This window comes from Bombina bombina, chromosome 11, assembly GCF_027579735.1.
Source record: "Bombina bombina isolate aBomBom1 chromosome 11, aBomBom1.pri, whole genome shotgun sequence".
Lineage (NCBI taxonomy): Eukaryota > Metazoa > Chordata > Amphibia > Anura > Bombinatoridae > Bombina > Bombina bombina.
Genome location: NC_069509.1, coordinates 148,679,290 through 148,691,778, shown reverse-complemented (window position 1 = coordinate 148,691,778; position 12,489 = coordinate 148,679,290). Strand labels below are relative to the sequence as shown.

Genomic DNA, 12,489 nt, shown 5'->3' with positions numbered 1-12,489 from the left:
GACGGCTCAGAGCCGTCGTTAGCACTCAAGGGGTTAAAGTTTCCTTCCCCCTGCATCATGTGACAGCGATCAGCCAATTACAAAATGAGGTTCTTGCACATGCTCAGTAGGAGCTGGTGCCTCAGAAAGTGTGCATATAAAAATAATGTGCACATTTAAATCATGGAATTGAATTGGTAGGTGGTTTACAATTGGGTGCTCTATCTGAATCATGAACGTTTAATTTTGATTTTAGTGTTCCTTTAAAACAGTTTTGTGAATCACTTTCAGTATTTATTTTGCCCGCTTACTAATGTTTCCCTTATCCCATGAGAGGCTGGAGTGCATTCTGTCGAAAGCAGAATACTCACACTCCTACATGCTAAACAATGATTGGCTGATATGTGCAGGATGTTGTTTACATCCGTCTCTAATTGGCCACAGCAAAAGGAAGTAAAAACATTAAAGAGGTTTTTCAAGGGGAGTGTTCTGTGCCTGCAAAATAATGCGTATATTGTCTGAAAAATTGAAATACTTTTAAATGAAACATTTATTTTTATGTGTATATTTTGAAATGCAGTGAACAGTTTCAGAAGCATAATTAAAAATGACATGAAAGTTTCATGATACAGTTAGAACATATATATATATATATATATATATATACACACACATATCATCCAAAAGAGACATGCACTCACTCCCCTTTCATCAATGAATTGCCCAGGTGACTCTGCAAATCAGGATATGTAGTGGAAGAAGTTATTTCACAACATAACAAAGTCAACGTTTTGGCTGTTCTAGACAGCATTTTTCAAGACAATCTTACGGTTTAGAAAATAATGGCTGAAAACGCCATGATTCAGGACTTGTATCCTGAATCATGGTGTTTTCAGCCATTATGTTCTAAACAGTAAGATATATATAACCAATTTATTTCTTTTGTTAAACTTATTTTTCTTGGTGACCTTTGCTGAAACATATGGGGTTTTTTTAATGACAGAATACCAAGGTATAACTATTGTAGAAGTCACTGGTACCATGTAGTTCTTAAGGCAAAACTGACCTCAGAGACCCTTTAAAATAACTCCCTATCCCATTTTTTGTGAATGTAACTCCATGATTGGCCATTTTCCCATGCCCAGGGCCAATGTCATAAAACACTGAGAAGTTGACTGTGGAGTACATGCATCACATATCTGAGTGAAAGTATACAGATGGGTGGTGGGGTATATATCAACCTACTTGCATGACAACATTTATACTTATGAGGCAAATCCCTGTGCACCAGCTGTAAAAGCATAATATATATATACACACAAATAAAAAGCTCTTTTTTTGTTTGTTTAGTGTCCCTTTAAACAAAAGAAACCAGCAGAGAAAACAAAAACTACTGTCTATCACACATAGCTTCATACATCTTGCTCTGTGACTTTCAACTTGATAAAAGTAAAAAGAAACTCTAGAGAAAGCAGAGATGTAACAGACTATTAGATAATATGCCTGAAGCACAAGTTCCAAAATCCATTAAAAAAACTATTCTGACACATTCTCTGAGTAAATACAAAGAATAACAGTGACTTGACTGTTTTCAGCACACAAACTGCTGTTTAGAGCAAAGTAATCCTGCAATCGGAATCCTATGAGTGACTTCATGCTCCACTTATGATACTTGAGAACGTGCGCTGACTCACACGCAATTGTCATTTATTTTAACTGATTCTCCGGTACAAAGGCAATTAGAGTTGTAGTTCTTGACCTCTGGCTCACAGTTTGTATGGCTCTGTGACACTTGTTTAAATGCAACCACCTGAACGTATCCATGAAAAAACAAAATAAAAAACATGTATTTACAAAAGTTAAAAGATGCTTAAAACCTGTTTGTATTAAGATAAAGAAACTAAACTGGTGTCTACGCTTTTGACATAAATAAATTAAATCCCACTGTATAAAGTATCTGCAAATGTGATTCTGTACATAGGGTGTATGCATGTGTATACGTAGTCTGTGAGTCCGTACATGTGCAGTGCGTAAGTCCGTACATAGGGTGTGTGTACGTAGTGCGTGGGCGTACATAGCATGTGTATGTAGTGTGTGAGTCCGTACATAGGGTATGTGTACAAAGCGTGTGCATACATTGTGTGTGCATGTGTGTACATAGTCCGTGAGCCCATACATATGGTGTGTGTACACAGCGTGTGTGTACGTTGTGTGTGCATGTGTGTAAATAGTGCATGAGTCTATTCATAGGGTGTGTGTACATAGTGTGTGCATGTGTGTATGTAGTGTCTGAGTCCGTGCATGGGGGCCAATTTAATAATGTCTGGTGAACTGCTTGTTCAATGCCGCCCCCTGCAGATTCGCTAGCAGGGGGTGTCAATCAACCCGATCGTACACGATCGGGCAGATTGCAGCCTCAGAGGAGGCGTATGAGTTAAGGAACAGCGGTGTGTATGTAGCGTGTGCAAGTGTGTACATATATATTGGTGTGTGTACATAGCGTGTGCATATGTGTACATATATATGGGTGTGTACACATAGCGTGTGCATGTGTGTACGTAGTGCATGGATACGTACATAGGATGTGTGTAGTTAGTGTACATGCTTAGTACATACATAGTGCGTACATAGTGCGTAAGTCCTTTCATGGGGTGTGTGTAGTTAGTGTGCATGTTGGTGCATGTGTATGCGCCGTGTATAACTTGGAAATGCAGTAAATCCTACTATAAAAAGTATCTGGGAGTGTGTATATAGTGTAGGTGTGTGTGTACATAGTGTTTTAATATGTGTGTCTGTGTGTGTGTGTTGTGTGTGTGTGGTCTGTGTAGTTATCATATATAATATTAGAAATGTGCATTTGATTTGAGGACTGAAATTTTTTTTTTTTTCCATATCTGTTTAATTTGTTTGAAAACAAACGTCCCTTAAACCAAATAAATACAAACAAACCAATTGTATTCAAGAAAAAAACTTGGAGATAGCTGAATGCATTTGGTGATCCAATATTATGAGGCATATATGTGCAGCCACCAGTCAGCAGCTCCTGAGCCTACCTAGGTATCATTTTCAACAAACGATACCAAGAGAGCAAAAAAATTAGATAATAGAAGTAAATTGAAAAATGTTTAACATCACATGCTCTATCTAAAACATTAAAGAAAAAAATGTATGCCCCTTAAAAATAAAACCTCTCTAATATACTGTACTTCCATTACCAAATTGTGCGCAGTTTTTTTACATACACACTTTCCGAAGCATAAGTTCCTGCTAAGCATGTGCCAGAGTTTACAGCGTAGAAGTCTGTGATTTGCTGATGGCTGTCACATGATACATGGGTGGGAAATGAAAGAGAATTTTGTTACAGAAAAAAAAAAATACTACTCCTTTTAAATTCAGAGTAAGTGTTATTGCATTGGCTTTTTATCATGCATTCGTTGATTATGCAAATGTACTATATTTATAAGTCTTAATAAATATCAGATAAAACAAAATAAATGCATTTTTCCATTACAAATAAATTAGTTTGAAACAATTTTCAGTCTGAAACGGAAGTTGAATAATTTTTTCAACAGTTACCATTATAATTCTGTATGTAGAATACAGCAAAATATGTGAGGGTATTGCTACATGCAGTTAATAAACCAGCTCACAGTAAATGATGCTGCAATGCTTCCTTTTATACGGCACACGCTGCAAGCTTCATTTTTAAGCCTTAAAATGGGGCGGAAAAAGATAATAGCAAGCTCTAGAGTTCTGGGAAATAAATGAAAAACAATCCAAAAAAATAAATAAATAAATATTTCTAAGATGCTGATGAACAGCTTAAAAATCCTACTTTGTGAATCTTGCTCTGGGCAAAAGACGTTGTGTAATGCTATGATGCAAATTGTACAAGTCATTCAAACAAAGCTAGAAATGAGAATGAATTATATTGAGTAGTTTGTGAGAAATATATTAGCGGTACAGGAATTTCTGTGTGGGAACTTTGATAAATATATATATTTTTTATGTACATTTGAATTACCCTAAATTCATTATTTCATTTAAAGGGACATACACAACCCCCCCCCCCCCCGTCATATATTGCTTCTGACATGTGCACACTCCTGAGCCTACCTAGCTGCATTTCAAGAAAGGATACCAAGAGAATGAAGTAAAATTGATAATAGAAGTACTTTGGAAAGTTCTTTAAATTTGTTTGATCTATTTGAATCAATAAAAGGAAAATTTGGGGTTCTGTGTACTAATAGAAAATTGTACCATTCATCTATATTTTGTCTTTGTCCTATTTCAAAACAGGGAAATCATGCCACTGTGATTAATCTCACATAATCAAGATATTTGGATTGTATGGCACAGTGAAATAAAAAAAAGGCTGATCACTCCGTGGCTTTATAGACGGTCAACTTCTTGTTGTCTTTTTAGTCCAGATAACATTTATCTTCTCTATTATTCTATAAAACTTATGTAGACTACGTTTGCCACGGACGGAATTAATTTATGCAGCCTTGCTAATGTTACTGGTACCCATCCACATAGACAATATCCCTGAAGGAAAAGTATGCTTACTCTGCAGTGCTGTGGATATTTTACACATAATTATCGTTACAGGGTATGAAAAAAAGAGAACAAAAAGCTTAATGTGAATTTTAAATAGTATAAGCACAATTTAATATCCACAGAAGAGTGATGAATTCAGGCCATCAGCAAACATAAAGGTGAGGGATTTTTGGGATTTCCTGAAGCAATCAGTGCATGTCCACCTAAGTGCTCAAAGTCATTGATAGTGTTTGTAAAAAAAACTATTGCCCTATTACTTTGTCTACTAACGTTCCACAGACCTTCATCTGAAAAAATAGTTGGGGAACTGTGACCCTTACGTCAACTGTTTAAGGTCTATAGCGCTCGATCTTCTTGTTTTTCATTTTTGGTTACCCATTAAGTTTTGGATATTTGTAATGCTATTTAGCTTTATATAGAGTTTTCCAGATGTTTTTTTACTCCAAAGTAGGAAGTCTTAGTCCTTCTGAGAAAGAGGACTAAGTAGAAACTGAAATCCTATAGTTGACTTGCTTAAAGTAAGAAATAGGGCCGGATTTTCTAAAGCTTTCTGGACTGGTGGATTGTCTAAATTTAAGATCTCGTCAGTAATGCAAGGTCCCTCAAAAAAATTTAGAAAAGGAAATTTAAGCTTGAGAGCTGTTTATATCGCCATGAAGGGTTCTTGATGTAAAGAAAAGACACCTAAATTATAATATAATGCCCAAAATAACAAAGATTCTATACAATTTCTGTCTATGCTGGCAAGTTTTTTTTGTTATTATCAGACCCTTAGTGAAGACATCTGGTAGAAATAATGGAATTGGCTTCATCGCCATCTTATTCTGAAGAAGAAAAAAATAAGTTTCTCTAACAAGAGGGGAGGAAAATCACATAACTGACCAGCTACAATATTGGTTATTGGGAAAGCTATTTTCAGTCACACTAAAAATTATACTTTTCTTTCAAAGCTAATGGACTAGAGGAAAATCCACAGACAGTGATGGCAGTTAGGAACTGGAGGGCCTATAGAGTCTGCCCATACCTCCTTCTAAAGTAAAAGCTTAACAGGCCAAAATAGTTGATAAATGAGATGCTCTAATTCGTTAGAGAATATAATTTAAAGACTAGCGACCCTAACTCAAACAAAGGGTTAAACGCACCTGTAAAAAGAAAAAAGTGCTCACGCAAATTTCTCTTGAACCTGTCCTTAAATTTGAAATCATGTGCCCCTGTCATGTTTCTTTTTTGTGCAAAATGCTTTCATACTCAGTTTTATAAAATAATGTTATATATATATATATATATATATATATATATATATATATATGAATGTATGTATGTATAAATGTAAATGTGTGTGTGTGTGTCAATGCAAATCTTTATTTTAATGCACTTAAAAACGTGCATACTGGTAAACCTACCTGTAATTTCTAGTGAAGAAGGTAGGCTCACAGCAGCTTCTAGTTTACCAGGAAGAGGGGCTCCTGCCTCCAGTATCTTCACAAGCTCTCGTAGTTTATCGCATTCTTCCTTCAGCTGCTGAACCTCTTCCTTACGGTTCCGCTTGGCCTCAAATACAGGATTCATGCTCATGTGAATAACTTTGGTTTTGCTTGGATCGTAAGTACCCTGAAAAGAAAATGATTAATTGATTAGAAATTCTAATCTACAAATAAACTGATCTGTAACTATTTTATTTGAAACATACAGCATGAACATCTTCACACACTTGGTTTTAGGTAGCTGGAACTGCAGTGTGCTGAATGTTGCTTCAGCAGGTCAACAAAATAGATCCTTGAAGGCATATAAAAGTGCAAAAATAAAATGCTCTAATAAGTAAGAGAATTTTATTGTTGCACTGCTGTTTGCACGTAAGATGCACAGGTCTTATAAACTATACCATGTAACAATTATACAGAAACTATACTATTATTGGCACATAAAAAGTCAGAAGTTGAATGACTTTAGTGTTCAATAATAAAAAAAAAAACATCTTCTACTGTCAAATTTACTTTTCTCGCTCTGTATCTATTGTTGAAACTTAGCACTTTTCCATGACAGCAAACCCAAATAGAAGTGTGCATGTGTTTAGAGCCCTATATGGCAGTGTTTGTAGCAATGTCACACATTGTTGCAAACCCTGCTGCCATATAAAATCAAGACACAAGCAGGTTCCTGAGTCTATCTATTTATACAGTTTATATTCAGGAGACCAAAAGAAAAAAAGTTAATCTGACAACAGAAATAATTTGTAAAGTTTTATAAAACTGGGCACTGTGGGGAAGATTTATCAAGCAGCAGTCTTAAGACCACTGCTCCTTAACTCGTCCGCCACCTCTGAGGCGGCGGACAGCAATAAGCCTGATCGGATACGATCGGGTTGATTGACACCCCTGCTAGCAGCCGATTGGCCGCGAATGTGCGGGGGGCGGCATTGCACAAGCATTTCCCCAGAAATACTGCAAATTTGATGATAAAAGTAAATTGGAAAGTTGTTTAAAATTGCATGCCCTAATTGAATCATAAAAGTTTAATTTTGACTAGACTGTCCCTTTAAGAGTTTCAAATGTGCCCCAAGTATGCATATTACGTTTGCCGCACATATTATTTTGAAGTGTGGGTGGCTATATTTCAAGCATATTTGGTCTCTAACTTTTTAAATAAAGCTGTTACTAAACAAAATACTTGATTCAATTAAAAAAAAATTATGCCAGTCTAAAAGTTAAGGATTTTTTTTCTTTTGTGTAAGTCTTTTATTTCACCAGGAACATAGCAACTATATTTGTTCATCTGTAATACCTTAATTGGTTTAACAACAAAAGGACAGATGAGAAACAATACATTTCCAGAGGCTTTATTTGCTAACCACAAATAGTGAAATTAGATTTGCAAACTACTCTAAAAGAATGTGTTTAGCCAAAATAGAACAATAGGAATCAAATAACCCAATTTTACCTTATTAAACAAACCACTCAGTTTACAAAAATGCTTGGAGAGACTGTGCATTTGTTGGTAATTGCTGTGAATGGGTTTGTTTTGTATAACACTCCAAAATTAATTTTGAAGGTACAAAATAACTTTTAAACAGAGACTTTAATATAAACACAGTGTTATACAGGGACACAAAAAACATTTTTAGTTTTAGTTTTTAAATATGTTTAACATATATATTTAAGTGATTGTTTATTTACTTTAAGAAATTAAAACATAAAAACAGAGATTTCTATATCTTGGCCTATAACCTAGACCAGTGATTCCCAAACCTAGTCCCGAGTCTAGACCCTTAAAAGGCAAGCTATTCATTATATCTTAACTCTGGAGGGGGCATGGACAGATATAACCACACCCCTTTTTACCTATATAACCGTTATCTGAGCTTCCATCCTCATTCCTAGCTCTGAACATAGGAACCAGTGCACAGGTGAAATAATCAGCTGATGGGTGAGAGCAGGTTAGTAACCATGGTAACTGATCAGGTGATTACTTCACCTGTGCACTAAAACATGGTCTTTTGGGGGTAGTTAAGGACCGCGGTTGAGGAACATTGGTCTAGGTCACAGGTGAAATAATCAGCTGATTAGTAAACAGTTTTTTTTACCTGCTGTCATCCAAGGTAATCCAGAAAATCTTACCTGTTGGGGAGGCCTGTGGACAAGTTTGAAAACCAGTGGTCTAGGTTATAGGCCAAAATAAAGACATTTCTGTTTTTATGATTTTATTTCTAATTATCTTGGCCAACCTATTCAGTACTTACCAGAGAGACAAAAAGCAGTATACTTTAAGAACGATAGGGAATTCTAAAAGATTGAATGTCAAAAATCTAGAATTAAGGATCTTGGAAATGTTATATCATTGTTCTTTCCTTATTTGATGACTGTGTTTATATGTATATATAAATAAAAGAAGAACAATAGGGAATGGGAAATAACACACAAACACAAACGTGAATGCAAAAATAGAGATTTATTTAAGAAACAACAGAATTCATAATTTTCCTGCCAAATTTAGTGGAAGATTAATTCGGAATCATCTAGCTCGCTGCCAAGCCCATTTGACTATATAAATGGTAGTATTGAGGTTGCCAATCAGATACATCCATTGCCTTGCTGTTAACCTCTTGTATTTTTTAATTTATTAAACAGCTTTAGCTCTTGAATATTCTCACAAGGAAGCAATAAGACCTCTGCTTGTATTAAATAGGGCACCCAGAAACCTTGTGGACTGATAAGGCTTGAGTTGGCTCTTTTCTAGACTGACCAACCAACCAAAGCTTAAGATTTGCAAGAAATCCAGATGATTCAAGAAATATTGCTATTACAGGTTCTAACGATGCAGATTAATTGTGCTATGGAGAGATTGGAATGTTAATTTAATAGGGACTTTCTTTGATAACGAAATGTGTATTATTGGCCACTTTTTACAGTAAAAATAGAATCTATGACATATTTCATATGCAGGCTAGTCATAACCAAATAAGAGAAGTGTACATATAGTTAAATGATCTACAGACAAAAAATAAAGCATCAGTTGATTCAATCACTTTAAATAAATACAATGTAAAATACAAAGTGACCATGATGAAGAATACTGCTCTATTATTGCATTTATTGTCATTGCCAGACTTTGGGATAGCCAAATTCATAGAACATGCTGTAGTGGTTGTTGAGGATTTTATTTTGCTTACTAAAGTTGACATAAGAGGTTGAGAAATATCTGAAAGCTCTGGAAACTTACAACCTATTTAAAAGTTGATAAAGGTTTAAGTGTTCTATATTTTGTGGCTTGGAAGACATGCCAATCTCATGATTGAAGTTTCAATCAGAAACTAGGTAGGGAAATGTAGGTTTAAGATATACTGGAGGCTAAAGAACCCTATGATACTTATTCAAAGCACAGAATGGTAGGTACACTGCTTAACTGCAGTTGTTAACTGTTAGCTGATGCTGAAATCTAAATGGAAAAATAATAATTATTAAATAAAAATAATAACAAAAAAGTTCTCTATGTAAATTCACTTGTGTATATTTTTTGAAAAGAAGAACCCTAATTGAGTAACAGGTTGTGATTCCACATAGGAATTGGTGCCTGAAGATTTTTTTTTGTTTTCAAGACATACACTCATGGCCAAAAATATTGGCACCCCTGCATTTCTGTCAGATAATGCACCATTTTACTCAGAAAATTGTTGCAAATACAAATGTTTAGGCATTCTCGTGTTTATTTCTTTTGTATGGATTGGTATGACACAAAAAAGTGGAAAAAAAGCCAAATCTGACACATTCCACTCAAAACTACAAAAATCGATTGGAAAAATTATTGGCATCCTCAATTTAATATTTAGTAGCACACCTCTTGGAAAAAATAACTGAAATCAATCGCTTCCTGTAACCATTAGTTTCTTACACCTCTCTACTGGAATGTTGGACCACTCTTCTTTCGCCAACTGCTCCAGGTCTCTCAGATTGGAAGGGTTCCTTTTCCCAACTACTGTTTTGAGATTTCTCCATAGTCGCTCTATAGGATTAAGATCTGTACTCATTGCTGTCCAGTTCAGTACTCTCCAGTGCTTTGTCTTAAACCATTTCTGGGTGCTTTTTGACATGTGCTTTAAGTCATTGTCGGAGACACTGGGCCCTACATTGCACCACAGAATTCTTTGGTAGTCTTCAGATTTCCTAATGCCATGCATACAGTCAAGACATTCAGTGCCTGAAGCAGCAAAGCAACCCAAAAACATCAGTGAACCTCCACCATGTTTGACTGTAGGGACTGTATTTATTTCTTTAAAAGCCTCATTTCTTTGTCTGAAAACAGTAGAATGATGGGCTTTACCAAAAAGCTGTAATTTTGTTTCTTCTGTCCACAGGGCATTCTCCCCAAAAGGATTTTGGCTTCCTCTGGTAAGTTTTGGCAAACTCCAATCTGGCTTTTTTATGTTTCTGTGTCAGCAGTAGGGTCCTCCTGGTTCACCTACCATAGCATCCCTTTTCATTCAAATGGCGACGTATAGTATGAGCTGACACATTTGTACCCTGTGTCTGAAGGTCAGCTTGAATTTATCAGGAAGTAGATTGAGGTTCTTTATCCACCATTCAAACAATCCTTTGTTGCAATCTTTGATCATTTTTTCTATTTTGTCCAAGTCCAGGGAGATTAGCTACAGTGCCATGGGCTGTAAACTTCTTGACAATGTTGCGCAAAGTGGACACAGGAACATTAAGATCTCCGGAGATGGACTTGTAACCTTGAGATTGTCCATGCATTTCCACAATTTTTTTTCTCAAATCCTCAGACAATTATTTGCAGCAATTTCTCTTCTCCATGCTCAGTGTGGCACACAGAAACACACAACAGAAAGGTTGAGTCAATTTTTCACCAATTTAACTGATTGTCGGTGTGATTTCTATATTGTCAGCACCTGTTAATTGATACAGGTGAGTTTAATTACAAATTACAGGAGGATCACAAACTTGGAATGCAATTATTTCTTACAATTTTGAGAAGGTGCCATTAATTTTGTCCAGTCCATTTTTTGAGTTTTGCGTGGAATGTGTAAGATTTGCCTTTTTTTTATCTTTTGGACTGCCAGCTTTGTGGAATACAATACGTAGGTCAGTCGAGTAGAACCCTCAGAGACCGGGCACGAGAACATCTCAGAGACATTAAAAATTACAATAAGGACTCGGCAGTTGCCAAACATTTTAATCTATTTCATCTTACAAACATACCAAAAGTAAAAATCAAGGTCATAGATGTAGCAAGAACCCCTTATCGGGGGGGTGATATATGTAAGATCCTAGATAAAAAAGAGTTGTATTGGATCTACAAGCTAAAGACCAGATCACCTCTGGGTATGAACTTAGAGTGGGATATGAGATACTTTGTGGACTAGATCCATTAGTTGTTATAAGTAGTTTTTGGTTAATGGATGTAAGTACATATATTTTCATATTAGTATAAATTCTCTTATCCATTAACACATATTCTCAAAAAATCCCACTTCCATTTTTTCTACCTAAGCCATCAATTTCAATAATAATAATAATTTTGTGTATATATTATATATTTCATCAAAGAGTATCGTATCTCTTTGAATTATGGCTTTAGGTTACTAATTTCTTTTATATCTGAATCTGTCTTCAATTTCTTTGATTTCTAAAGTCTGTAGAATTATTTAAAGTGTTCGGCAGCAATTTCTTCTCTAAATTATGAAGAATCTATTGGGAAACTAGTTAGAAAAAAATCTTTTTCAAATTATGGAGAGACATTTTCATGTTTTATTTTTGTTCTTTATTCTCCTTTTTTGAAAAATTAAATGATAAATTATGTTATATTTTGTTGCCAAATCTAGTTTTGTTTTGTTTTGTTTTATCAATAATTAGCTATCACTGTATATATGATGCTTTTTTAGAATCTGCACATATGTGTTAACATCACATTTCATGTACAGAATATACTGTCATCTAGCTTTGAATATACTAGTGTTTTTCGGTTGGATTGCATATCTTCACAAGTATTGCCATTAAATTTTTATTCTTATCTGATCTGTGGCTCTCTTAGTGGACATATATGTAGAAATAATACATTTATGTTACACCTGTTCTGTTCCAATTTAGATATGAGGTGTTCTGATTGGTGCACTGTCCCTTTAAGAGCCACAGCAGGTTTCACTTGTCTAACAGCTTCTATGATTAAGCGCTAGCCAGCGTGAAACATGTAAGTCTGCGGTTTCCCTCCTTGGTGTTTTGTGTCATATTAATCCTTTTTGCTTTTTGTCAAACTTTTTACTTGGAATAAAAAGTACTTTTTTCAGTATCTCAGTAGCCGCCTGCTTTTTTCTGTACCTTTTTGCGGCTGTCCACTGCTTTTCTGGGCCGGCTCCATACCTTCCCCTACTCAGAGTGGGTCTGTTTCCCCCTTACCCGACGGACGTTTCCTGTAGCAGCACCAGCTTTACCAAATTGCCTT

The 12,489-nt window shown here is 35.4% G+C and overlaps 1 protein-coding gene across 1 annotated transcript in view; it reads right to left on the bottom strand.

Annotated features, from left to right (window-relative positions):
• The window catches only part of MAD1L1 (mitotic arrest deficient 1 like 1), a 1,632,937-nt gene that overhangs the window by 527,630 nt on the left and 1,092,818 nt on the right, over nucleotides 1–12,489 (bottom strand). Inside the window, exon 16 of the mRNA XM_053695314.1 lies at nucleotides 5,943–6,150. Within this exon, the coding sequence (XP_053551289.1) occupies nucleotides 5,943–6,150 (208 nt within the window). The remainder of the gene's footprint in view (nucleotides 1–5,942; nucleotides 6,151–12,489) is intronic.